General features: G+C 38.5%; 1 protein-coding gene across 1 annotated transcript in view; it reads left to right on the forward strand.

Moving 5' to 3' along the window:
- Window positions 1-25,549, forward strand: part of ADAMTSL1 (ADAMTS like 1) — a gene marked incomplete at its 5' end in the record, with an annotated part of 172,714 nt that overhangs the window by 90,695 nt on the left and 56,470 nt on the right. The window contains 3 exons of the mRNA XM_084225837.1: window positions 1,741-1,825; window positions 10,664-10,965; window positions 15,585-15,714. Coding sequence (XP_084081963.1) covers window positions 1,741-1,825; window positions 10,664-10,965; window positions 15,585-15,714 — 517 coding nt within the window. The remainder of the gene's footprint in view (window positions 1-1,740; window positions 1,826-10,663; window positions 10,966-15,584; window positions 15,715-25,549) is intronic.

The following is a 25,549-nucleotide window of genomic DNA, read 5'->3' on the forward strand; positions in this document are numbered from 1 at the left end:
ATATTAAGTAGTGATTTTCAGTTTTTACAAAGAACATATATTCATCTAATACTACTTTGTATGTAATATACATGTTTTTACTGGAAATGTTTTAAAATAAAATATTTTATTTTAATCTCCAAAGGTAAAATTTTCTACTTAGTACATGTTAGAATTGCTTTTTGTTCATTTTTCTGTCAAAGCATACTGTACAATACCAACATTTCTAATCCTCTAACAAATTTTACAGTGTAGATGCTAATTAACAATACCTGTAAAAAAAGGTAGGTTATTTAAAAAGTCACAAAACAGGCTATGTTAGAAAAGGATTTTGCTTTTTCCACGCTCTTGCATCTAAGCAAAAAAATCTCATAGGTAAGATATGACTTCCAAAACCCATAAAACAACCTGTAGAACATAGAAATATTTCCTACATATTCTGGATGATTATTAAAATATAGATTAATCTAAGAGCTGTGATGGCATTCATCTTTAAATGGCATTAATATGTTAGGTGAAGAGCTTGGAAAGCTGTTTTTAAGACAGAAGAATAGTAACTCTATTATTGTCCCTCTTTTCCTCAGTTAATAACTTGCTCCAAGGAAATTTGCATGACTAAAGTTGCACTAGCTGTGCAGTCAAATTGTAGGTAATTCTTCCTCTGTGATACAACTGAGAGATGGAAAATTTCATGTGCATGTGTGAAATGTTCAGCACAATAGAGCCACAGGAAATTCCTGACTATTCTGAATGACATTGACCTGCTCCTGTCGGCGAGTACGAGTCCGTCCTTACACAGACCCAAAAGGCTTAGGTGATTTGTGAGCAGCAAATAGCTTTGGCTCTGGTTCTCCTCAGTAGTCTGAGTCTCACTGCATTTTGTGTTGTTTCCCCTAATCCTAGCCCAGAATGTTCTGTTGAAGTGCAGAGCTCCTTCTCAGCCTTTAGTGCCCAATTTGCTCTTGCTTTATACCCCTGTAGAGCTAAAACAGCTCTGCTCCTTCAGCCCAACTGCTCTGCTCTGACACTGCCTTAGAGTGGAGTTTGGCTTGCAAAGCAGCCTGGCCCTGCCTTCCCCAGAGCAGAGCAGCTCATTACCCTGTGTGCACATCCTGGAGAGGGAGAAAAGCAGCTCCACTGTTTTCCATCAGGAATGACGGAAAAAGTATCAAGTTCATTTTTTTAAATCCACATAGCTGATGAACTGATAAACGGAGTTGAAAAGCGTAGCTTGGTCATTTAATTACAGTTTCCCTGTTTGTTGTATCAATCATCAAAGGAGGATTTTCTTTATTTTTATAATCTACCAAAAGCAAACTCAGCACGTCTTCCAACATGCTGAAATTTAAAAGTAGACACAGGCATGTTACACGTTTTGCTTTGTGTGATGCAGGCCTGTTACACTTGCAAGTTTCCCTCCAAAAAATGCTTTCCAAAGTGCTGCCCACTTTACAGTCCCATTGTGTAGTCTGAAAGGCGACAATTTTAATTTGCCTGTCTGGCTTTAGGCTACTATAGCCCTTCTACCTGCAGCAGTAAAATATCTGGCCATACAACCTTGTAAATATATAGTCCAGGTGATTAAAGAGTTTGTTTCTCTCCCCTGTGTTCTCATTTCTCTTTCTCCTCTTTCTGCTTGGCCCCCATGTGTGTGAAGGTTCCCATACATCACACCCATGCCTGGTGAGCACAGGGAGGGTGGCACACATAGCAGTGTTACCACATGCTTCCTATTTTCACATGCTTGTGTTTGCTCCATAGAGAAACTTCCTGTGGAAGCCAAGTTGCCATGGTATAAGCAGGCTCAAGAGCTGGAGGAAGGAACAGCCGTATCTGAAGAGCCCTCGTAAGTCTCAAAAATTTGCTTACAACAGCTATGTGGTCCTGAGAACTGTGGTTGCTCCCTCTCCAGGGGTGTTCAAGGCCAGGCTGGATGGGGCTCTGAGCAACCTGGTCTAGGTGGAAGTTCTCCCTGCCCAAAGCACGGAAAATGGGAGCTAGAGAATCCCCCAGGTCTTTTCCAATCCAAAGCCCTCTGTGATTCTGTGTTTCCATGTGGGAGCCTGGGACTTGTGCAGAAGCAGCTGCCTCTCTTTCAATCTCTCTCAATCCCTTGGCTTCTGCTACAGAGTAAAGGATGAACCCAATCCTGTGGAAATCTCTGGTCTTAAGGCTGTATCGTACTTAGATGCAAAGAGACAGATTTCAAGAGGGTAAATGCAGATTTAATTTAATCAAATATACATGTTTAATGTAAGATCATTCCAAGAGTATTATAATAAAAGTGCATCCACCTATGTATTTATATATTCTCTATTACCACTATATCTTCACAGCTTGGCAGCTTTATTAATTTTACCAACACCCCTGTGAAGCAAGAAATGAAAAAAAAGCAGCCAGTGATGATTTCCTTTTGCCTTTTTCCCCAAGGAAAAGCATAGTAACAGCAAAAAAAAGTATAAATTTACCAGAAAATAAACTAGAATCCTGTGATGCATACCACATAAGCCTAGAGCAATGAGACTGAGAAATTATAAGTATTCTTATGTTTTATTATAAGTACAAAAACTTAGATGTTTTTGTCTGAAACTGCGATAAATCCATGCTATAATTGCAACTTCTGTACACAGCGTCCCTCAATATCCAATTCCTTGTGTCTGAGCACATGGCATTTTTTATTACTACTGCAACTATGTATTAGATTAATAAAACATAAAGTGCAAAACATTTTTATGCAATATAATTGCAGTTTTGGCATAATTAATAGAAACTGGAGCATTGCCAGTGAGCTGGAGACATATGTAATAAGTCCTCCAAAACAAAAAAAAATATCCAGTTGCCATATGTATATATATACACATATAGACAAATATATGTACACAGAGGCATTTATACACACACACAGACAAATATAAATCATATGTCTTTATATATATTTGTAGCAGCTATCACATATAGCTGATCTCATAGAATAATGAGATCTTTAACTGCTTCCAGAGTTCCATAGACTTTATAGGTTGATTAATTCAGGGTCAAAGCGTAGAAAATTTGCTATTTGTGGATATACTAATTTTTCATTTGTGATTTTTCTCAGGGCTCTACTAAATTACTTAGTAAAATGTGCATTTATCAACCTGTAAATAATCCTTGGGAACATACATAAAATAGGAACAATACTGATATGCTGCTATGTGGTCATATTCAGAGTAATTTGTTACGCTAAGAAATTTTTTTATCAGTTTTGTGAACAAGGTTGATTGCACTGTAGAAAAGGAGTATAGGTATATATATGTTTGTGTGTGTATGTGTATATACATATATGGGTATGTGTAGCCTTAAATATTAACAAGAGGGGATTTGTAGAGAATAGGCATAACCTGTTGTTTGTCATGATGCATATTTTAACAAAATATTGTGGAAAACCTTACAGGTATATTGTGATACTAAAACAGTCCTTGAGAGATCTAAAGGGAAAGGGATTTAGGAATTTCAAATTGTTTTCAAGTGCAGTTATGACACCTCCATACTTCATGCCACTTCTCTGCTGCATTGGAGGGCACTTTCTGCAGACTGCTGCATTTACTGCAAGGCTCCAGTTGTGCCAGTGGGATGCTATTATCCCCATCCTGGACAGTGGGCCACAGTCCAGACTAGATTCAGGCTGCCATGAGGTGACATTTCCTACACTTGTATTCTCCCTGCAAGGCAGACCTCTAGGAGTATTTCTAATCTTTATTTTAGGCTGATGAGAAACCTAGTTAATATAAGTTCGAGTACAGATTTTTACATCTGTTGACTAGCAGGAAGAATAAAGGGCACAAAGTCAAGGTCTTCACGCAAGCAGTGTTTCCCAAAACTCAGAGATGCTTTGAGTTTCCTTTAGAATGATTTTTGGTGATAAGGCATGAGACAGGAAAACCAAATAAAAACTTAGAAAATTTGTGCTGGAAGAACCATCCATGCAATCCCCATTTGAAAACTACAACATCCATCTGCATATTGTTCTATAAATATCTAATCTCTTTCAGGAATCTTGAGCAGTGAACTTCCACCTAAAATTGGTTTTGGTGCCTCACTATTAATATGTTTTTCATCAATGTCTGACTTTAAGCAGTAATTCATTTTAGGTCCTGATAATTAGATTGAAAAACTGTGTAACAATATAAAAAAGGAGACAAAACATTTAGAACACACAAAATACAAGGAACAATCAATTTTGGGGCCAGCTTTCATTCAGCTGTGTAGGGATTTCAAACACACCAAGAGCAAGGTGTATTCCCTGATAATGCACTTTTTGGCCAGAGCTGCTGCAGCTGGGCAGAGACACAGTGTAACACTCCACGGCTCACCACTCTTACAGATGTCAGGCTACCACCCACATATTTTGGCTGGTGAATGATCATATTATGGCTGATTAAATGACTTTCCTATTCCCTCTGTGTTGGAGCAGCAATTACCAACTTCATTACTCCACTTGGGCAGACATCAGCAAGGATTCATTCTTTTCCCTCACTTGATCTCAGGCTCTTGCCACCAAGTCCCTGAGTGCCCCCATTCTCCTCTACAGACAGGGCCATTCTTGTAGCCACTAGACCACTCTTCCTTGACCACTGTGACCGTTTCTCCCTTATCCTTCTTCAGAAAAAGAAAACAAAGCTCAGCTATAAGCAACTCTATTGTCTTTCTCAAGAGAATCAGCATATTTCTTCTATGAATTGAGTTCTCACATTTGTGAATCTCTGTATTGATGTCTTCTGATTTTTGTAACTTTCTACTGAATATTATTTTTGTGATGAAATTGCACGCTATGATTTATAAAGCTAAAATATTTCTCACGTACTATCCTTCCACCTGTAATTTGTGATCATTCTCAGACATGTGCTGCCAGAGCACCAGATGCCGCAGTTTTGTTCCATATGTGTATAATGCCTTCCATAATTTATATCTTCAGGAATTTCTAATGCAAACAAGTCTTACAGTTGAATTTTGTCTGTATATGTCTATCTGTCAGTTGCCTTCCTCTTCTCTCAGTAATGTCTGAATTTATTACTATTAACTGATTCTGACAGAGGTATAAAATTATCACAGAGAATTTTATTCCTCTGTCAAGCTTGGTTGATATTCTTCAGGAAATTCAGTGGAATTTTTCCACACGTGTCGCTGAAATAAAAGACTGAGTAGAATTCCACAGCTGAAGGAAAGGTTTTAAAGAAGTTCAGTCCTTAAAAGACAGAAAAGTATCCACTTGGGCACTCAGTCTTCAAATGTTAAATATTTCTTTATTGGTTCTGCTGCTCAAAGAATTAATCACAGCCAATTCAGCCACTTCAAGTCTAGAGGGAATAGTTATGTTTGGGTTGTCTGACCTACTGCATGCCTAAATGGGATCAATTAAAAATTAATTGCTGACAGAACTACTATGAAACATTCCACGTTGGTAACAGAGTATTGTAGTCTTTGTCAGCACAACTGTTTAAGGTGAGAAGGCCTTGCTGTCCTGTGTTGAGGTACACGTAGTTCTCCTATTGCTGTCCGTCCCTGAAGTGACCATTCACCAGGCATTAGAAATGTTATCTGAAGAAGGACCCACTGTATCTTTCTGTCTGACCTCTTCCTCTAGAATTCATTACATCAGCACAGCGTGACAGCCAGAAAGAATAGCAGTTGTGATTAAAAAAGCATGGGGTTTTCTGTGTATAATGAGATTAGGTTTATGAGTAGTGGAGGGTTTCTTAAAAGATTTCTAACTTTTGAAAATGCTTTTGTATGTTAACACCATGTCCAGCTTTTAATATACTGCTATAAACAACCCATTAAAAAAAAAAAGGCAGGGGGGAATGGCAGATTGATGGGGGAGTGGGCAAACAACAATATCTGGATGCCAGATGGCACCATCATAGTGATGGGGCCAGTTCAGAGAAAAACAAAGGGAAATTCCTGACGTGCATTAGCAGGGTGACAAAGCCCTCAGGGAATTGGATATGGACAGAGAGAATACCTCTTTCTTACTTTCCAGTAGGTATTTATGTTTCTAAAGACACATAAGCTATTTTAATTTGATTTTCGTTATTGAACAGTTTCCATCGTGTTCTTTATACCTGGTTCACGGGTTAGTAAGTAAGTTTAAAACTTCCTATTATGGCTGTCCTGTAGAAATTGAGCATGTTCTGATTGTTGGATTGCCAAAAAAAAAAAAGCTAGTGAGGACATATGTAGCTTTATCTACTGAGCCATTGCTTGTCCACTTTAGAGTCACATCGTGAAAAGGAAGAATCTTCATGTTAAGATCTGATATACATGGTTGGTCAAAGGGAAGGTCATCAATGCATACATTAGCTAAGGATTGCTATTTACTCATTCAAGGACCCACTGTACACAGTCACAACTATTTAAGATTTATGTGTAACAACAGTAAGGGACAGGAACAGTTATTGTTCCCTGTGGAGAAAGGCAGCAATGAATGAAAAGCACCAACAGCATCAAATAAAGAGACAAACCTGAAGGAAAAGCCATATTCAAGCAGCTTAAAAGAAACTGTAGAAGGACTGAATGGAATCACTCTGATTGGAATTGGACCTGTGCAGCTGCCTCCAGTTTTAATACTCTTACAGATGGAGCCTGATATTCTCTTGATAAGTGGTAATGACGACTGTTTCACATCTCTGAATAATGACACAACAGCTATCCAGTGCTGTTATGTGAGCATCCTGTGGTGTTACCCAGAACTTAAAAACTGTGAAAAGGTGTTCCTGAAGGAAAAGGAAGGGTTTGCATTTCAGCTCAAGATAAGGAGTCTGGAAGTCTGTGCTCAGTTCTGGATCTATCACAGAAAATTCCCAAGCCTTCAAACAAGCCACTGAACATTTCATTTCACCAGTAGTGTCTGAGTTTAGAGATCTCAATAGATGTGTGTCTCTGCCTTAGAACACTGCCTTAGAATACCAGTCCCACTGGTATGTGCATGTCCCAAAACCTCAGACTTAACTAAGCCATGGATTTAACCAAGGGTGTTTTAAAACAAGCAAATAAACAAACAAAGCAAGAGGGGAAAAAGCAACAAACAAAAAAAATTAAGCAATAAAAATAAAGGGCAATATGTAATTATGGAGCAGTGAAGAAAATTAGCTATTTGTCTCCATAGCTCAAAGCACACCAGTATGAACACCCTTGTTTTTCTTCATAAAATACTGTAGGCAACCATGTCCTAGACAGAAGAGGCTGTTGCTACATGCACCAAGAGTTTTGAAAATCTCTGAAACACTCAGCAGAGCTCTCTGTGGGTCTCACTCTGAACCCACTGTGAGAGGTCTCCCACTGTTGAGCATTGACAGTGTCTTCTGAATTCTCTTCTGTCTTCTCAATTTACGTGTATGTTTCTATATGGAGGGGAATATACATCAGTCCTTGGCTGGAGGAATGAGTTATTGCCTTTGTCTTGTTTGTTAGGGTTGTTGTTAGAGGGACGATTATTACACTGGGATTTAATTAAACAATATGGAATGACAACTGAAACACCTCAATAATTTCCCATTTTCTAAAAAAGTACTTCTCAGTATATCTATTCCACTACTTCCATTTTCCATCTAGCTCAGCGGTTAGCATACAGAATTGCCGAATGCTGAGCAGCAGAAGATGAGCTCTATGGACAACATAGCCCAAATAACAGGACAAATAACTTCAAATCCATGAACTGTCTCCTTTTTATTCATACACTTTTTGTGGTTTGAGCTGACCATTTAGCAACATTTGTCTTTAATGACAACACAAAGATATTTGAAAGCCTTTATAATTTTGGTGTTGGAATGGTGGAAAATTCAGAAACATTGTATACTTATGTTATACATTCACATTACATAAATGTTCCATTTCTAATGACCATTACTATATGAAGATTTCTTTGCAGGGTTTAATGAGTTTCCCCTCTTTTTTCTGCTTTCAGCTCTTTTGATTTGGCTGATTTTCTCTTTACCAGCTAACAGTTATATTAGAATTAAATCACATTTCCAACGTTAGCACTTAAAATGTAGAAATTGGGCCTAGGTAGCTTTAAAAAAAAATTTCCTGCAGGTATTATTTTCATGATGAGTTGCTAAATCAGGTGAAATAATATAATACCTGGCATTTATAGATCAAGACTCATTTCAAAAAGGATCCAGTCTTCTTTAGTAATGCTCTTACTTTTCTTTTGTGTCCTCTTCCTTTTTTCCCATGTTTGTATGTATGATACACATAATGTGTAAATATTCCAAGTATTTGAAGTATCTCTGTTTTTCTATATGAATAATTTTAATACCTTGAAGAATATTCTCCCTTTTGGTTTGGAGTACAGCAGTTCTTCAACAAAGCAAAGTTACAGTGTCCAAAAACATAAGAAAGAGAGCTTCTGATGAAGACCAGGACCTTTCTTCCCATAATCTGGTTAGCATGTCTACCTTTCAGTTTACCAGGTTATGAAGCTGCACATTTCAACTAGTCAAAATACCCAAGTCATAGTGGCTGATGCAAACTGCTTAACCTCTGATAGGAGATTTTCCGTATCAAAATAGAATTTCAGCAGCTCCAGTCCTAGAGTGGCCCACCTGTGCTGCTGAAGTGTAAAACCCTCTCAAAATGAAAGATGTCAACTTGGAAACAAGACTGATATTTTAAGTTAAAATGTCTTATGAAAATGGAACAAGTTTGCATCATTAGTTTCCCAAAAGCTTTGCTCCTAAAAGAATTCTCTCAGTCTTTGTAGCAGCATTATAAATATTTCCAAATTTTACAATAATATTTGCAATTAATTTCTTTCCTTTCTGTTACTTTCCATGCATGGTCAGGTTTATAACAAGATTTTATAAAGACCCACAAAAAGTGGGTAAAGAGATGCATACTGCCTGCTCCAAAAGACTGTGATGTTCCAGTCAGGGATCCTGATATAGACATCCTAGGAAAACACTAGCTTCCCTTTTAGGTTTTGGGGGTTTTTTAACTTCAGCATGAAGGGAAAGTCCTTTTGTCAACAAGAGAAAGGCAGGGGATGAAAGGGAGAAGAGTGTAAAAATATTTTCAAATATGCTGATCCCAAAACTAAATTTCTTTCTATCAAAACTGTTCATGGGATTTCCAGGTGAGAAATGAGTTTGTTAGAGCCCCAGACCATATAGAAACAGACAGGCACATTGCCTTTAGCCCTGGGCAAAGCTGTTCAACTTTGGCGTGGCCTATCAAAATAAAGACCAAAGGAAGATGAATGCTGTCAGTGACAGCCAGGTTTCCACGAAAAATACATCCCAAAAGCTGAGTTGGCAGAAGCAGACAGATTGCAAACACTCACTGTTAATGAGGGAGTGTTATCAACAGGGATTGTTCCTGTGAGGTTCAGTGAGGGTCAGTGCCAGATCCAGCTATTCATTCATTTTTTCTAGTCCTTGAAGTATAACTACAGCCTTTGCCTCAGAACTTGCCTGTGGCAGAAGGTTTTGAAGAATGGCCAATGGAGAAGGCAAGACAAATAAAGCTATCTAAATTACCCTGTATTCATAACTTCAGGGCTCCAATACCGCTGACATCAGGTATCAAAGCACAGGAATTGCAGCTTACAGAGGGCCCTGAAACTATTGTTTCTGCTTAGATTTGGGGGTCAGCTTAGTTCAGTATGAGCTCAGCAAAACAAGGTGTGTTACATTACTGCAGCAAAGTAGTAATGATGTATATATGTACATCATATAGTTCTATAGAGTTGGATGTAAATCTTAGGCTCAATGACTTTGAGTAAAATGCTAGTCCAGTAAAATGCTACAGCATGTTGAAAAATGCTACGGACGTTGAAAAAGCAGTGACAACACAGAGAAACTGCAAAATTATTCCCTTTTTGAGGAAAATAACGAGAGATGGAATTCAGTCTGTTTTACTGTAATGACAGCTGCAAAGTGCTTTTAATAAAATATTCACAGACTTCCAGAAGGAAAAATTTGGAGCATATGAGGGTTACTGATCAGTAAGATAAGTGCAACAGATAAAGAAATCCACAATAGAAATTAAACATTGTTGGGGTATTTTTTAATGAGAGAAAGGTAAGTGTCCTGTGGGGAAAAAAAGTTTTAAATTAATTTAAATTTTTTAAAATTTTATTTATATGAATTTTAAAAGAAAAATAAAACAACAAAAAAAAAAAGCTTAAGAAATTATGAATTCTCTTCACCTTTTGGTTGAAATTAAGATTTAAAAGCTTCAAATTAAGCTTTCAAATTAAGATTTAAAAGCAGTTCCTGTGACACAAGAAAAACAACTGAAATTATTTTCCATGTAGTCCTGCAATTACCTGATAACAGCAACCTGCTCGATACTTACTACTGAAAAAAAAGTAGCAACTAAGGCAAAGATTATCTAGTTTGAATACTTGAAAAAGGTAGCTAGTGGGATCACCATGTACATTGGGCGCATTGGGAGATTGCTAGATGCCTTGCACTGAGATGTTTTAGGAGCAAGGTGGGTGTTACAAGGGTTTGTCTTATTTCTTAGACATGAGGCGACCTGCCACTGAGCTGTCAATAGAACCTCCTGTGTGTAGTTTTTAATAAATGCATGATGAGATGAAGCACTTGTTTTTCATTAAATAAAATTTGACCTGGATAGGGCTATCCTGCTTTTGCTTCCCTGGCAATTTGTGGACATAACTTGCCTTGCTCTCTTCCTTTCACAGCTTTATTCCTGAGGCTTGGTCCACCTGCAGTGTCACCTGTGGAGTAGGCAGCCAGATGAGGCTTGTGAAGTGCCAAGTGCTCCTCTCTTTCTCTCAGTCTGTGGCTGATCTGCCCATTGATGAATGTGAAGGTCCCAAACCCGTGTCTCAGAGAGCCTGTTACAGCGGTCCCTGCAGTGGGGAGGCAGCTGAGCACACCCCAGAGGAGACTCAGCTCTTGTATGGCAGCTTGCAGGAGTTCGATGAGCTCTACGACTGGGAATACGAAGGCTTTACAGAATGCTCAGAGTCCTGCGGAGGAGGTAAGTGCAAAAGGTTTCTGTGCTGGATTTGTGTTCCTTCTTCAAGTTTGTTCTTGGTATTTAATACCCACAGACATGCTGCTTTGCTAGGGCTAGTTAGAATCATGGAATCATTTAGGAAGGAAATAAAACTTTTAAGTTGTTGAGTCCAAACATATTTGAAAAAGCAAGATAAGAAATGCAAAAAATCCCATGTGCACAACATATTTTAGCCCAGGACTTCCAGATCTGTGCTCAGACTCGCACTAAGAGTGCTCAGTTTATCACATATTTGTTTCCTTTATAAACTGATCACCCAAAGGCAATCACCAAAAAAAGCTAAATGTTAAAGGGGTCTGGAGGTACATGTTAACAATCACTAATCATTTTTAGTTCTTATCTCTTGGTTTGCTCTGTGCAAGAAAAAGCATATGGAAGTAAATTGTCCTCCTATAGCAGATGAAAAAAATAACGGATATTTTAAGGGCTCAGCTATTCCCTGTCTCCTGTCAATAAGGGAAATCAGCTCCAAGCCCAGTGCAAAAGAAAACTTATATCAAAATGGCACTAAATATGTGGTTGTCTGAAACAAGCAGGCTTGGCAATTGTAGTTTTGCAAAGTTAATCAAGTTCTCAGGTCCCACATACTAGAGATCATTAACACACATTTCCCATATCCTTTTTTCCCCCATCATTTCATCTGACTAGTTCTGAGAAATTTGTCCAGTCCAGTATCTTTTTAATTGAACCTAGATTTTTCCAGCTCTTGCCTTTTTACTTTACAGCTTTCAGGTGATTTAAGAAAGTATTACTGTAGAAAAATTCAAAATATATACTGTAAAACTGAAAACAACTCAGGATTTTATGAGTTAGTAATAGGTACAGATTCACAGGTAATCAGTTACAATCTTGAAAACTACAATTAGAAAATAATGCAAAGGGGTTTTGTGCTCACTTTTGGCTTGCTGATGGTCATCAATATTTAGAGCAGTTCACAGCTGTCAGACCACTGAAACTTTTGCTTTATTTCCTACACACACACAAAAAAAAAAAAGAAAAATGAAGAAGACACTAGTTTATGCTAAATGGTGACAAACACTGATGTTACAAGAGTATATGTCATGTGTTGGTGTTACTGGCGTGCAGTAACAATTCATCACACTTTTACTGTGACTACCAAAACCTGAACAGTTCCTAGAAATATCCTCTTGAAATGAAGTAATTTCTTAGAATAAAGAAATATCATGCTTGTATTTTTCAAATGTAACTCACAGAGACTGATTTGTAGGAGACATTTTTCTTTATAAAGTGAATCTCTTTCAATTGTCAGAGAAAAGTTTTAGCTAAGATTTCTTTTTGTCTGACATCAACTCCAAACTTTTCAGATTGGCCAATGCTAAGTCAGATATTTTTGTAGCTATAGGTGCAAGACTGGTTAAACTAATTTTATTGGTTTTAGAGTCCTGGGAGAAGAAACTGGATAGATGCAGAAGTAACCTTTCACCTCCCAGAAGCAGCAGCCAGAAGGATTGAGTTAGTCATATAGTCTGCTGCTGGTGGCTTCATTTCCCAGAGCTGTCATCAAATATCATGTAACAATTATTCTATCCTGGTAGATATAAACATATAAGTTCTCATTTGATGGTGTTTTGAAAGTGAACTTAGACTGCCTAGATTCACATCCCACCATTCCAAATTTTTATACCGTGATTTCCTATTGAGAACTGATTTCTTTTTTCCCCAAGGAAAGTAATTTTAAAGCTGACAGCGTTTGTTCTAATAATATTGTGCAGTAAATAATGTTTTGAATTCAATTACTTGGCAAATGAACTTCCTGAAATTCACATACTTTGTTTAATTATCTCTGTGCTGTGGAACTTCTGATTCATGATCAAAAGTTTTTATATTTTCTAAATTTTTGATGAGCCATCCTAATTTAAATCTTACAACCATTTGCCACAGTGGCTTATAAAAAATAGAGCGACAGTTGTCATTGTGCTGAGACACACTAGTGTGAGGTTCAAGAGGAAGCTGAAGAAAGTGATTCTGATCACATTTTTTACTACTGGAGCAAGCCAGATTTTTTTTCTACTCTCTCTCCTTTTTTTTTTTTTTTTTGTTTGTTTTTGGTTGGTTGGTTGGGTTTTGTTTTGTTTGGGGGGTTTTTTGTTTGTTTTTGGTTTGGTTTGAGTTGGGTTTTTTGTTTTCTGGTACAATCTATTAAAGCCAAAACTGTCAATAAACATTCTAGCAACCATGTTCAGACAGGAACCTTTTTCTTTGATATCTATGCTGTCAGGAAAGATTACTGGACCTGTCAAAGATAAAAAGAAATTTTAATAGACAGACTAGAATACCTGTAGTATGGACAAGAATTATTGGAATTGCAATCAGAGATGACTTGGATGAGAGAAATAAGCATAAGGAATGAACTTACTGTGAGATTTAGGGCTGGTTGCATACTGACAACTGAAGAACAGTAGTACATAGTAGTAGCTATATGAATTCGATAATGTAAAACCATCAGCTTGAGAAATGGAGAAAAGGTTGAATTCAAGACCTCACAGTCATCACTTTTCAGTATTCAACATTCAATGGAAAAGTGTTAAATTAATAATAATTGTTCGAGAGCTCATTGGTGACACCCTTCAGAGAGGAAAAACTGAAGCTGTGGAACTACGCTCAGTTTACAAAGTTTTATCTGAAAAGACATACAGAAGGTGAGTGAGCTGTATGCCTAACAAACAGAAATGTGTCATCCAGCATGTGGCAGGAATCTGTGGTCTTTTTCCAGAGAGTCTGGAAAAATACTTTCATGGTTTCCATACCTCTGGATCAGCAGCCCTTCTTTCCTGGCTTCATCAAATTGGTCTTGATGTCAGGCCTGCACAGATGTTCCATGCAAAATAGAGACCAGCAGTTTGAACACAGGGCCATTTCCTATCAAGTAGGGAACCACCTCTGTTCTTCAGCCAGGAGCATTCTTCTGCCTGTGCTTGCTGCACTCAATATGATTACATGCTCAACAGAAAAATGAGTGAGCTAGAAAAATAATGAACATGACAGGGCAGTGAACATCTTGTTCATATACATAAGTTTTGTAAGTTTCTTTTCCTAGATACAAATCACTGCCATTAGTTCTGTCTTTTCACTAGGCTACCCTTTTTACAATTTTTTTCAAGTCTTTTGAGAGATGACTTGAATAGCAAAATTGAAAATGTGGGGCCACCTTGTAAAGAAGGAAACCACCAACAGCACTGTCTGACTACAGGGACTTCATTAATTTTGATGTTGGTGTCCATGTCTAAAACTGTTGAATTTCCTTCTTTTTATTGGTATCTGGGATACGGGAGATACACTGGATAATCTTGTGTTACAGCCATGACCTTAATAGGCTTACACACATAGCAGCCAACAAAATGGTTAACAAGCATCTTTTCTGGGGGCCCCAGCCTATACTGAGATGAAGGAGAATGAATTTGTGAATAAGTCAGGAATACAGGGACTGTGATCAGCTATATAGAACTTTGGTCCTCTTGAAGGATATGAAATCACTTTTTGCCTAATGACATGTGCTCTGGAATTAGAAACACCAGAATATATTGTTAACTCTGTGACACTGTTTTTGAAGGTCTTACAACACTTTGTTTTGGTTTGGTTTTTTTTCTCTTCGCATTAGCAGCTTAAAAAATTTGTGAGATGTTTTGGAAAAGTGGTATTTTTGAAACTGTAATGTAATTGCTGGGAGTTCAGCTAATTTTTTCCTAACTCAGGTCTCAGGAGTGAATGTAAAAAGCATATTTTCATTGTATTTGAACCACTGTGGATCAGATTCTCAGGAAGTTCAGGCCAATTATTATCCTCAGATCTTCTCAGACCCCTCTTACCCATGGGGAAATAAATCCTTTCTCATCCATTCCTCTTCCCTGTGGCATGTAATGTTGCAATCCCTAATGTTCTAGCTTTCTAACCTTGTGACCCAAAAAGCCTGTGATGCCCCTAGTCATAGGAAAAGTGAGAGTAACTGGTATGCCATAGACTACCTAAGGATTTTGGCTGTAACAAGGAATATCTGAGTTAAACTATAACAAGCTTCTCTTAGCCCCAGCAGCTGCTCTTCTTTCCCAGGTCTCTCTAACCCATTCTTTCCCAGCTCTCAGATACACTCTGCAGGTTTGCATCTTTAATTTGGCTGCAGGCCCACGGATGCAGAAGAGTAAACTGCGAAAAGCTGAACTGTCTGACCATGTTTTACTTTGCTTTTGCAAGTCATGCTGTTGGTTAAAATACAGCATATGAAAGCCATGGCCATCTTCACGCCTTAGCCTGCTTGGCCTGAAAACCAAAGTGCCTCATTGCATTTTATGCAAAAAGGAAAAAAATGAGAGTGCTGGACAATTTTCTGTCCAGGGAGGTGAGCAGTGGATGAATGCATGGACTATTCACTGCAGCACTGAGAAACCTTTCAGAGACTGAGAGCAATGACAAGTGTGCAGCTGGGGCTGCAGCCCCAGAGCTGCCAGCCCGAGGCTGGGTGTCACCATGTGCTGCAGCCTTTCTGTCCTGTCGGGCCCATCCCTGACCTTGGCTGCTCCTGCAGGTACAGAGAGCTGGTTGTGACCATTATTTGTTGTGTGCAGGTGTCCAGGAAGCTGTGGTGACCTGTCTGAACAAACAAACTAGGGAGATTGCAGACGAAACACTGTGTGTTAGCAGCCGTCGTCCTCCACAGCTGCTGAAGTCCTGTAGCCTGGACCCCTGCCCCCCAAGGTAGGCATCATTTTAAGTGACCCCAAACTCTATTGCTTTTCAGTCTGGAGGAACACTGCCTCAAGCATTCCTTTCTTAGACTGCAGGGGCTTACACCCTCTTCCTGCTGCAATCATATTGACCAGGAAGTACAAAGCAGCAGCAAGACCAAAAGGCAAACTTCAGACTGGTTTGCCTTTTTTTCAAGTCCTTCAAGTAAACAGTTCATGGATTGGCTTAACTTTACCCAGAGTTTTGTCAAGTTTAAAGAAACTTCTCCAACTTCTCCTCTCAGAAAAGGTTTTGCAGAACCTGCTTGCCCCTGGCCTCATGCAGTTTCCACAGTCATGACCCTAAAACAGCAGATCTTTCTCGGCAGATATTCACATCTGCACCCTCAACAACAGAAAATAGACTTTATGACATTGTTGTGGTTTATTTGAATAGGGCCTGTCAAGTCTATAGGATGTACTATGTACACACTGTCTTTTCTCCCAGCTGTACACAGGTGCATTTGCTCCACTGTGACACTGCAGCAGATTTTAAATACATTGACGTACAGCTTTGGACTATTTAAAACACTCAGGGCTGTCCAGGTGGTAGATATACCTAAGAGCATTTATTGATAGGTGCATGTATGATTTATAAGACAACAGGCTACAGAGAGGTGTGTTGTTATGAATAATAGTAGATTTGGGATACACAGAGAAGGGTCACACTAAAAATCAAAGATGGCCAGCATGAAATAACAATAAGGACATAAAAAACAGTTTGGTTGGTAATCAGGATTTTGAATTTGTGACAAGCAGATGCAAATAGATTGAAATTTCTTTACCAAAGCATTACAAGTATTGCTTATGATGATACTGCAACACTAACTTTGTTAAATTATCTTTATTACTGAAAATAACACAGAAATATTATATGAATGTTTGAAAATTACTTGGTAGGTGGAACTCTTGTGGGTAATTCATAGCTGCATCATTGCTGCTGTGAGTGCATGGTAGAAGATTGAACAGCCACCAATTCTGACATAAAAAATAAGTATACTCAGTAGTTAAGAAAAAACAAAACACAGTCCTGTAGGCCAGTTTTTATGTGACTTTTGTTACAAAATTAATCTGAGTAATTGCATGAATACTCCTCGAATTAATCTGCATGATTATCCGTATCGCCCTGGTAACCTTGCTACCAGAGTGGACCTACTTTAAAGCAGCCATAGGTATGCATTTCCCTCCATGAATTACAAGAGGATCATTCTATAGGTGAGAATCAGCTTGTGAAGCAAAGGTGAAAGGGGATTGCTGCAGAGGGGGAAGACTAAGCAGCTTTAATCCACCCCTGGGGCTGCAACTGAGAAGAGGGGAAATGACTCTCTCCCCTGCATATACAACTTCTCTCCTGAAGCCCCCTCGGTCTGAAGGAAATTGCCTGTCTGCAGGCCCGGGATGAAGAACAGCATGTATTCTGCAAAACTGCTCCTTGGGTCAGAGCAAGCAGGCCTGCAGACTGCAGGCAGCGTGGCTAATGGAAAGAGCGGCAACAAGGCAAATGGATGTGTCTCCCAGGCAGGCTGTGGTGGGATAATAACCTTATTTCCTTCACGTTTCTGAAGTGCTGCACCTAGCAATGTCACAATGTTAAATACAACGGTATATTAATGAAAGAGTGTATAAAAACTCTTGCTTTATAATCAGTATTTACACCCACTCTAATACTTTTTTTTAAAGGCAAAAATAAAGGATTATTTATTCAAATTGAAATTTTCTCCTTGTTTAAATAGTAAGATACTTCAGAATTCTAATTCAAGAAATTTTGATCCAGGAGTCTGATGAAAATTTATGCTAAAATCATGTCTTTATGTATGCTGATGAAGGCATTTCTACCCACTGACAAGTCCAAAAATTATAATGCACTGTGGCTGTGAACTTAGATCTCTTCTACAGGAGTTTCCAAAATCTGTGAACCACTGATACTTCCCAGAGCTCTTGCTGATGACTTATAGAGAGAGAGCTGGCTGGTTTCATAGTGCTGGCTCTTCTCTCTGTTTTCCAGCTGCTTAAGTGCATTAACAGAAGCTAAAATTATAAAAACCACTTTCCTAAAATATTCTTGATGTATAAGTGACTGCTGGAGTATGCAGTTGTTGTGGGTAGAGGAGGCATTCCACTGAAAAGACAACTGAGATGGTGATGAATGTCTAGGTAAGCAAGGAGACATTCTCCACAGCATGAAGAAAAGGCTGAGAAGCCTTGCCCAAGAGAATAAAAATTTTCTCCTTATATATTTAGAGAAATTATCTCAGTGACATTTCTTGAATCTAAGCAGTCCAGCATGCTTAGAATTTAATGATTATGTCTAAAATCTAGTACAGTTAAAGATCCTGCTTAGCTATAGAGGGAGAACATTTATATGCTAGATTTAAACGCAAAGCTTGATGCTGCTTCTGCTGTGGGCGTTTTTGGTTACATGGGAGGCTACTCTGTAGCCTCTCAAAGGGCTAGTTGTGTAAGATGCAAACAACTGTTTTAGCTGTTTTACTACAGATAGACAAAAGCACTGAACTACAGAATCTCATCAGCCTTTCTGGAGGGTCAGAAAGACCTCAAGAAAGATATTGTAAAAGTAGTCGGCGAAGAGTAATTTCATTCTGGTTTTGATCTGTCTTTTTTCTTTTGGACGCTTTAGAAGAATGATACTAAAAGTATCTGCACAGTAACTGGGTTACTGTTCATTTTGTTCCTTACTGAAAATAGATGTGTATAGATTAGAAAACTTCCTTATTCACTTAATACCTGAAATTAACCTATGGTGTCATCAACCTTTTCAGTCTGTAATTGCCCTGGTCTGTCTTGGAACAGAATATGGTAAAAGGTAGAATATACTGGCAATATACTTCACATTTATGGAAACACTGAGAGGTTATGGTGCTTGTACAGCAGCTGAGAATGCTTTGAAATTTTCTTTGGAATTCTGGCTTAATATCTTAGCACATTACTATTCTCAGTACATGGAAGAGAGACAAAAACTAAACCACAGAAATCTGTCTTCAGATACTCACAGCTGTATGGAGTCAGAAAATCCCATACTTAAAATTCTTACAGAAGGAAGATTAAGAATCAGGAAGAGCTGCACACAAAAAATTGGAAGATTTCCTCCATATTCAAATCCCAATGGAGTCTCCCAGGGTTTCAGATTTTGTTGAGAATTTTTTGCTTATTGCTTCAAGAACAATAGCAGAAAAAGAGTCCAGACCCTCTTCTCCGGGAAAGCACTGTAACAAAATTTCCCATTTTGAACTGAATTAAGAAAATGGAAAACACTGCAGAGCTGATTGCTAAGTTGGGAGCTAATAACAGACTTTCAACACAATGGCTGCAGAGTAAAATTTGTTGTCATTAACTTAGTTTAATATTTCTAGAATAAGCATGTAGCTTGTTTTTATGTACTAGGAGAGCCGGCATGCTTTCTACAGGAAAGAGAGAATGAAGACTATGACAATTTTAATTCAGTCATTCAGTTACTTAATTTGTGTCAGTCAAGCTGTACCACTTGAAGAATTACATAGCAATAATTGAGCAGAGCACAGTCTTCCAAAAGTAAACTCAGAATAGCTGTTCAGTGTCTAGAAATTTCTTCTCTAAGTGAAAAAAACAAAAGGGAAGATCACTCAGTTTTGCTAATTGCTATGTTAGTATTCTAAACTACCAAAAAACCCAATTAGAAGAGCCCTGTTTCAATGTTAGTTTGGCTGTTTTCAGCAACAAGATGACACATCCAAAATGTCTTTTCCTCAGCCTCCACAGCCTGAATTACAGAGGCAGTCATCATCTAGTCAGATATAATTACTCTTGTTTATAAGAGCAACAGCATGAGCACCTCATGGTGAGCAAGTAAGCTCTACCAAAGGGGTGAAAGAGAATGTCGTAATGTCGTAACTCTGTTATTAATTATAACTGCTCAATAATTTGGTCAATGCGTGTTGAAAAGTTTTGGTAAACATGTATGGAGTAGAGAAGAGAGAATCAAAGCAATGAAAACCAGATGGCTGAAAATGGAGGAAATTACAGGCAATTTTTACAGCTTTGTTCATGAATATTTTCAAAACTGAACTTTTATTTCTGTGCAACAAAGAACAGCTGAATTCTACAAAATGAAGAGGAAAAAAAAAAAAGAAGAGAAGAAAAAGCAGATGGTTCTAGGAATAGCACAAAATTTCACCCCAGCACTCTCCCTTTACCACTTCAACCCTCCGTGGTTTGCAAGAAAAGACAGGAAACCATCTGAGTAGTTCTGATACCTAACCAAAAGGGCAAACGTTGCCTGAGTTAGCCTGGGCTCTGCCTCATTGCCTAATTTTTTTTTTTTCTGTTTCTTTTTCTTTTCTTCTGTGTCGGCCTGATTTGTGTTTGTGTGATGAATCACCTGTTCTTATTTTAATGTTTATTTGCCAAACGTGGTCTTGTCATCTGTTTTGCTCTATTTCCCAGCTGAAGTTAAACTACAAAGGATTAAAAAAATCAACATGTTTTTCAAGGCATTAGATTGGTGATAGGCCAGACAGTGTAAGGCATGCTGCCATCAACAATCTGAAATTAATTCAATATGGGTGAAAGGCCAGAGCTTTCCCTAATCCATTAAAGGTGACCTATGTGTGGGAGGGTGTCAATACAGATGTGTTTTTCATTGGTGGGGGGAAGTATTAGAGCATCTCTATCTAGTTCATGAAAAAGGTTAAAAGGTCTGCAAGTCATCATACTACAGATACTGCTCTACAGCCTTACTGGAAGGCAATACCAGTTCTTGTTATTATCAAAAACTACCAGTTCTTGCATTTGGGGTTTTTTTCAGAGTTGTAAGTCAGAATTAGCATTAATGAGGCAAAGATGGTATTACTGTCTCTTTGTGACACAGACAGGTTTTCAAATCCTCACAAACAAGTGATGTATTTTTTTTAAATGGGATGCATTTAGGTCTATTTTTAGCTGAAGCACATTGAGAATGGCTTTGAGAGCCTCTTAAGATGTAGCCCACAGAGCCTCCAGGGATCACAGACCACAGCTTGGACTGTGGTGGAAGAGGTTGGAGAATCAGACATTAGAAGGAATATGCTGTCACAGAGGGCAGATTCAGTGTGAGAAACATCTTAGACTGAAGCTGTGGACTTGGTGAGGGAACCATAAGGGAATTTATTCCCTAGCTTTACTATGCTAAACACAGGCCTATACAGGGACATCTAAACAAGCTGCCCTCCCTGTCATGCTCTTAACTTGGATTACCTGCATGACTACCCCCATCACTGTAATACATCCCCGGCCTTAAAACAGATTAATCTGTGACCTAAAAACATTTATCTTCTCTCCCCTTTTCTATAATCTAATATCATATCATATCATAATATAATAATAACCCTTTCTGGCTTTCAAGAGATTGTCCAAGATGTGTCTGGCAGCCTGCCCTTCCCCTTTCTCTCCAGTTGTTCTCTCTTGCTCCTCAGTGTCCTTTGCTCAGCTCAGTGAAGTCCCCAGGGAGACTCTTTTCAGCCATGTGTGTCACATCAAAATGTGAAGCAAGGCAGCCTGCAAGTTCAGAGGGTCAGAGGAACTCTGGAGCCTCCATCACACCCTGCCTCCAGCTCTTCTAGTTTAAAATTTCAGAGGTCTTCCCCCATTTTGCTTTAAATATGATGGTTCCTTCATTAGATAGGATTACATTAAGAGACATTTTTCTTCATTTCAGCTTCTATTCCCATCAGACTACTATCTCCATAAAATATTAGAGTGCAATTACAAATTTATTTTTAGTAACTTCTACCATATATCCGTCTTACTTTGAGTGATAAATCACACTTCTTCATCAGAATACTTAGATTATTTTCCTCTACACAGATATCCAGTTCACTAATTTCTCCAAGTTAGTCCACCGTTGTATTGAAAGAATTTTGTCATGTCCTAACACAGTTTTGTTCTAGCTTGGTTTGTGATGAGTATTAGCTTTAATTTGTGCTAGGGACTTACTGAGTTCCTCTGCAGAGCAGACTACTCTTCTTTTTCTTCCTGGCACAGTCAATTTTCTGGGTTTCATCACCTCAATACAGTCCACTTCTCCTAACCTTTCTCTTCACTGATGCTAGAATTTAGAATCCACTGCAACTTGGTATTTTTCAGTATTTTGAACAAATACCATCTCACTCCAGTGTTTCATATGTTAGCTTCTACTCTTCATTTTTTTCTCTGAATTTATTCTCAGGCTTCTTGAGTATTAATTTACTGCTTCAGCAGCAGGATTTCATTCCCCAAAGAAGCTTTCCCAAGAGCAGCAAAAAAATGGCCTGTCTTTCCTTTTTTGCCAAAAATTAAGTCAAACATTTTGTAGCATAATGAACAGGACTAACTTTGTCGCTTCAGCATTAACATATGAAACAAGCTACAGGATCTTATAAATTGTTGATTTTACAATCGTCACTTCCTTTAAAAAGGGGTGAACTGAACAGCACCATTATATCTTCCACTTACAGTACTGCTGAAGTAATTTTTAAGAGTCTGAGGAATACCTAGTACTTTCAAACCAATAAACCTTTATGAAAGAAAAGATAAGACACGCAAAAAAATTAAAATATGGCTAATTCTTGAAAATATATTGTATGGTTCTGTAACATAGTTAAAATACATTGTATGGTTCTGTAACATTGTTACTCATCAGAAAGATTCACACGTTAAATAAATGGACAAGGTGCCCTCACTTCCATTCAGTTTGGAGTGAATTAAGTACCTATTAAAGGAGCCAGACTGATGAAATTATGAATTCTCCATCTGCCAAGTAGGTCTGTCACATCTCCAGAAGCACAGCAAGACCTATTTGTGCCCATGAAAATATCCATCTTCAGTGTGCATTTAGCCATTAGAATTGTGACTAAGCTGATGCATTGTATATTCTAGCCAGCTGTTTGTAGTCCATTCACAGCTTTGGCAGACACTTGGAGCACTCAGACAGAGTTCTGCACATCTAACTACCACCCAATGGATCCACAGATTTGTTAACTGTATTGTATGGAAGTGTGTTTGCTTGTTTAATTGTAATGCTTACATTGTTCAGGTCTGAACAAAGATTTTCAGGTACATAAGACAAGTACATTTCCCTTCCCATGAGGAAGCAAACTGCATTGTCTTAAGTCACTATTTTCTGCAAGATCTAAGAGGCCAGTTTCTCACTCAGGAAAATTTGGAGAAGTGCATTAAGTTGCCATTCTGGAGTATGTGGATTCTGCACACAAATCTGTGTAGATATAGCAATTAGGATGCAGATATGATGTGTTTTAATACCTTTAAATTTGCCTAACTTTTATGATTTGCATAACTTTTATGATACCATCACTTTGAATAAAATTTTTCTTTCCACTGAGTCAGAATCACTCAATACTTCCATGAATCTGACTAGTTTAACATAGTTAACCCATAGGTTTGTGGCTATAACATGAGTTTAGAGACTCCCCACTCTAAATGAGGGGCACCTGTACGTTTTGGTCTCTAAATGGCAATGTGAAAAAAAGCTTCTTTTAATAGAAAAGAGTGAGTGAACTACTAAATATATTATTGGTCACAGTTTCAGGATCTCTACATATAAAATAAAAAGGACTAGAATCATAGAATGGTTTGGAAAGAACCTTAAAGATCATGTATTTCCAACAGCCCTGTCATGGGCATGGACATCTTCCACTAGACCAAGCTGTGCAGGGTCCCATCTAACCTGGCCTTGAACACCTACAAGGATTATGCTTCCACAATTTCTCTGGGAAAGCTGGGTGAGTGTCTCACCACCCTCACAGTAAAGACTTTATTCCTAATATGAAATCTAAATCTACTCTCAGTTTGAAGCCTTTCACCTTTGTCCTGTCAGTACATGCTCTTGTAAACAGTCTCTCCATCTTTCTTGTAGGCTCCCTTAATGTACTTGGAAGGCGGCTATTAGGTCACTCCAAAGCCCTCTCTTATCCTGGCTGAATATTCCCAATCCTCTCAGCCTTTCCTCACAGGAGAATTTTTGCATCCCTCCGATCATCTTCATGACCTTCTCTGGACATGTTCCAACAGGTCCATGTCCTTCCTGTGCTGGATGCAGGTGGGGTCTCAGCAGAGCAGAGCAGAGGGGCAGAATCCCCTCCCTGGCCCTGCTGCCCACCCTGCTCTGGATGCAGCCCAGGACACGTTTGGCTCTCTGGGCTGGCAGTGCCCATGGCTGGGTCATGTCCAGCCTCTCACCCACCAGCACCCCCAAGTCCTTCTGGGCTGGGCTGCTCTCCATCTGTTCATTCACCACCCTGTGTTGACACCAGGGGCTTCCTTGACCCTGCATGAGATTCCCATAGACCCATATTTTGATCTTTTCCAGGCTGTTCACAAAAAGTAAAAAATCTAAATATAAAATATAAATATAAAATTCAGTGTAAAATACAGGTTCTGGATGCACCCTTGGAACAAAATTTTTGTACTGCCTTTTTTGCACTATATTGCCAGGACATTGAAGGGAACTCAGAGCAGAATATGGAATGTAAGCAGACATTTTGAGTTTCCTGAGTTCAATCACAATACCATATAGCTATATAGATATATTCTTAAGTTCTTTCCCCTATTTAAAAAAACCTAGAGAAACATTGTGTATGCTTTAATTTGAGAGACAGTCTGTTTGTATCTTCTTCCTTGGTTAAATAGTTCAGGAATAGTTCATCCTGTTGAAAATATTTTCCCTGTAATGCTGCCAGCCAGGTCACAAGAAGCTCGTGTTATCTGCTGCTTTTGCGGCAGTACTGCTCATAAAACTTGGATTTCCTAGAGAATTACTGAAACCCAGTCACTGTTATCTGAACACTCTTTCATTCATGAATATACTTGCTTTGTCCATTCAATCTAGTGACATCTTTACTTCTTTCCTGCCCTTATTATTTCAGGAAAGGCTTCTTTTGATTTAGGGAGAGTCTTGTTAGTCTGTAGGGCAAAATCACATGGTTCATGAATATTGACCTTTCAATTTGTGAAGTCAGGCTTTTTGGATATTACTTCTGTGCCATCTACCTCCATATGTAATTTTTTTAAAGTTTTGCTTTAGAAGAAATTTCAGATTAAAAATTGTCAGCTGACTGCACATCTTTCTCACCTGCTGAGCTGCTTCTTTGTTTGTCTTCTGGTGTCTGTAAGCTTACTGATGTCTTTCTCAGGAATAGCTGGGTTTTTTAATATTCTCCTTATGTTGTGAAGGTAGGCCTGAAGAAAAGGTGGCTTATGACATAGTCCTGCATGGAAAGCACCAGTGTGGAAAGAGCTAGGGAGCTTTCAACATAAAGCACTGCCTGTTGTGATTTAAGCCCAGATGGCAGCTCAGCATCACAAAGATTTGCACTCACACCCTCACACCTCAGTGGAGTGGGAAGGAAAATCAAAACTAAAACTTGTAGGTTGAGCGAGTAAGATTTTAATAATTGAAACATAAATAACATATAATAATTACAGTAGATAATGAAAATGAGAATGATAACAAGAATGATAACAAGAAAGGAAGAAAAACAAGGAAGAACAAGAGATGCACAATACTATTGCTCACCTTCTGACAAATGCTCAGCCCCATCTCTACACCCCAAACAACCCCCCTTCAGGTAACTTCTCCAGTTTATATATCAGGCATGACATCCTGCAGTGTCCAATATCCATTTGGCTGCTTTGGGTCACCTGTCCTGGCTATTCTCCTTCACAGTATTTTTTTCTGATCCTCCTCATTGGCAGAGCACAAGACTTAAAAAAAGTCCTTAACTTAGTATAAACACTACTTAGCAGCAAACAAAATATCAGTGTGTTATCAACATTAT

Source organism: Fringilla coelebs (assembly GCF_963513975.1).
Source record: "Fringilla coelebs genome assembly, chromosome: Z".
In the NCBI taxonomy this organism is placed as follows: domain Eukaryota; kingdom Metazoa; phylum Chordata; class Aves; order Passeriformes; family Fringillidae; genus Fringilla; species Fringilla coelebs.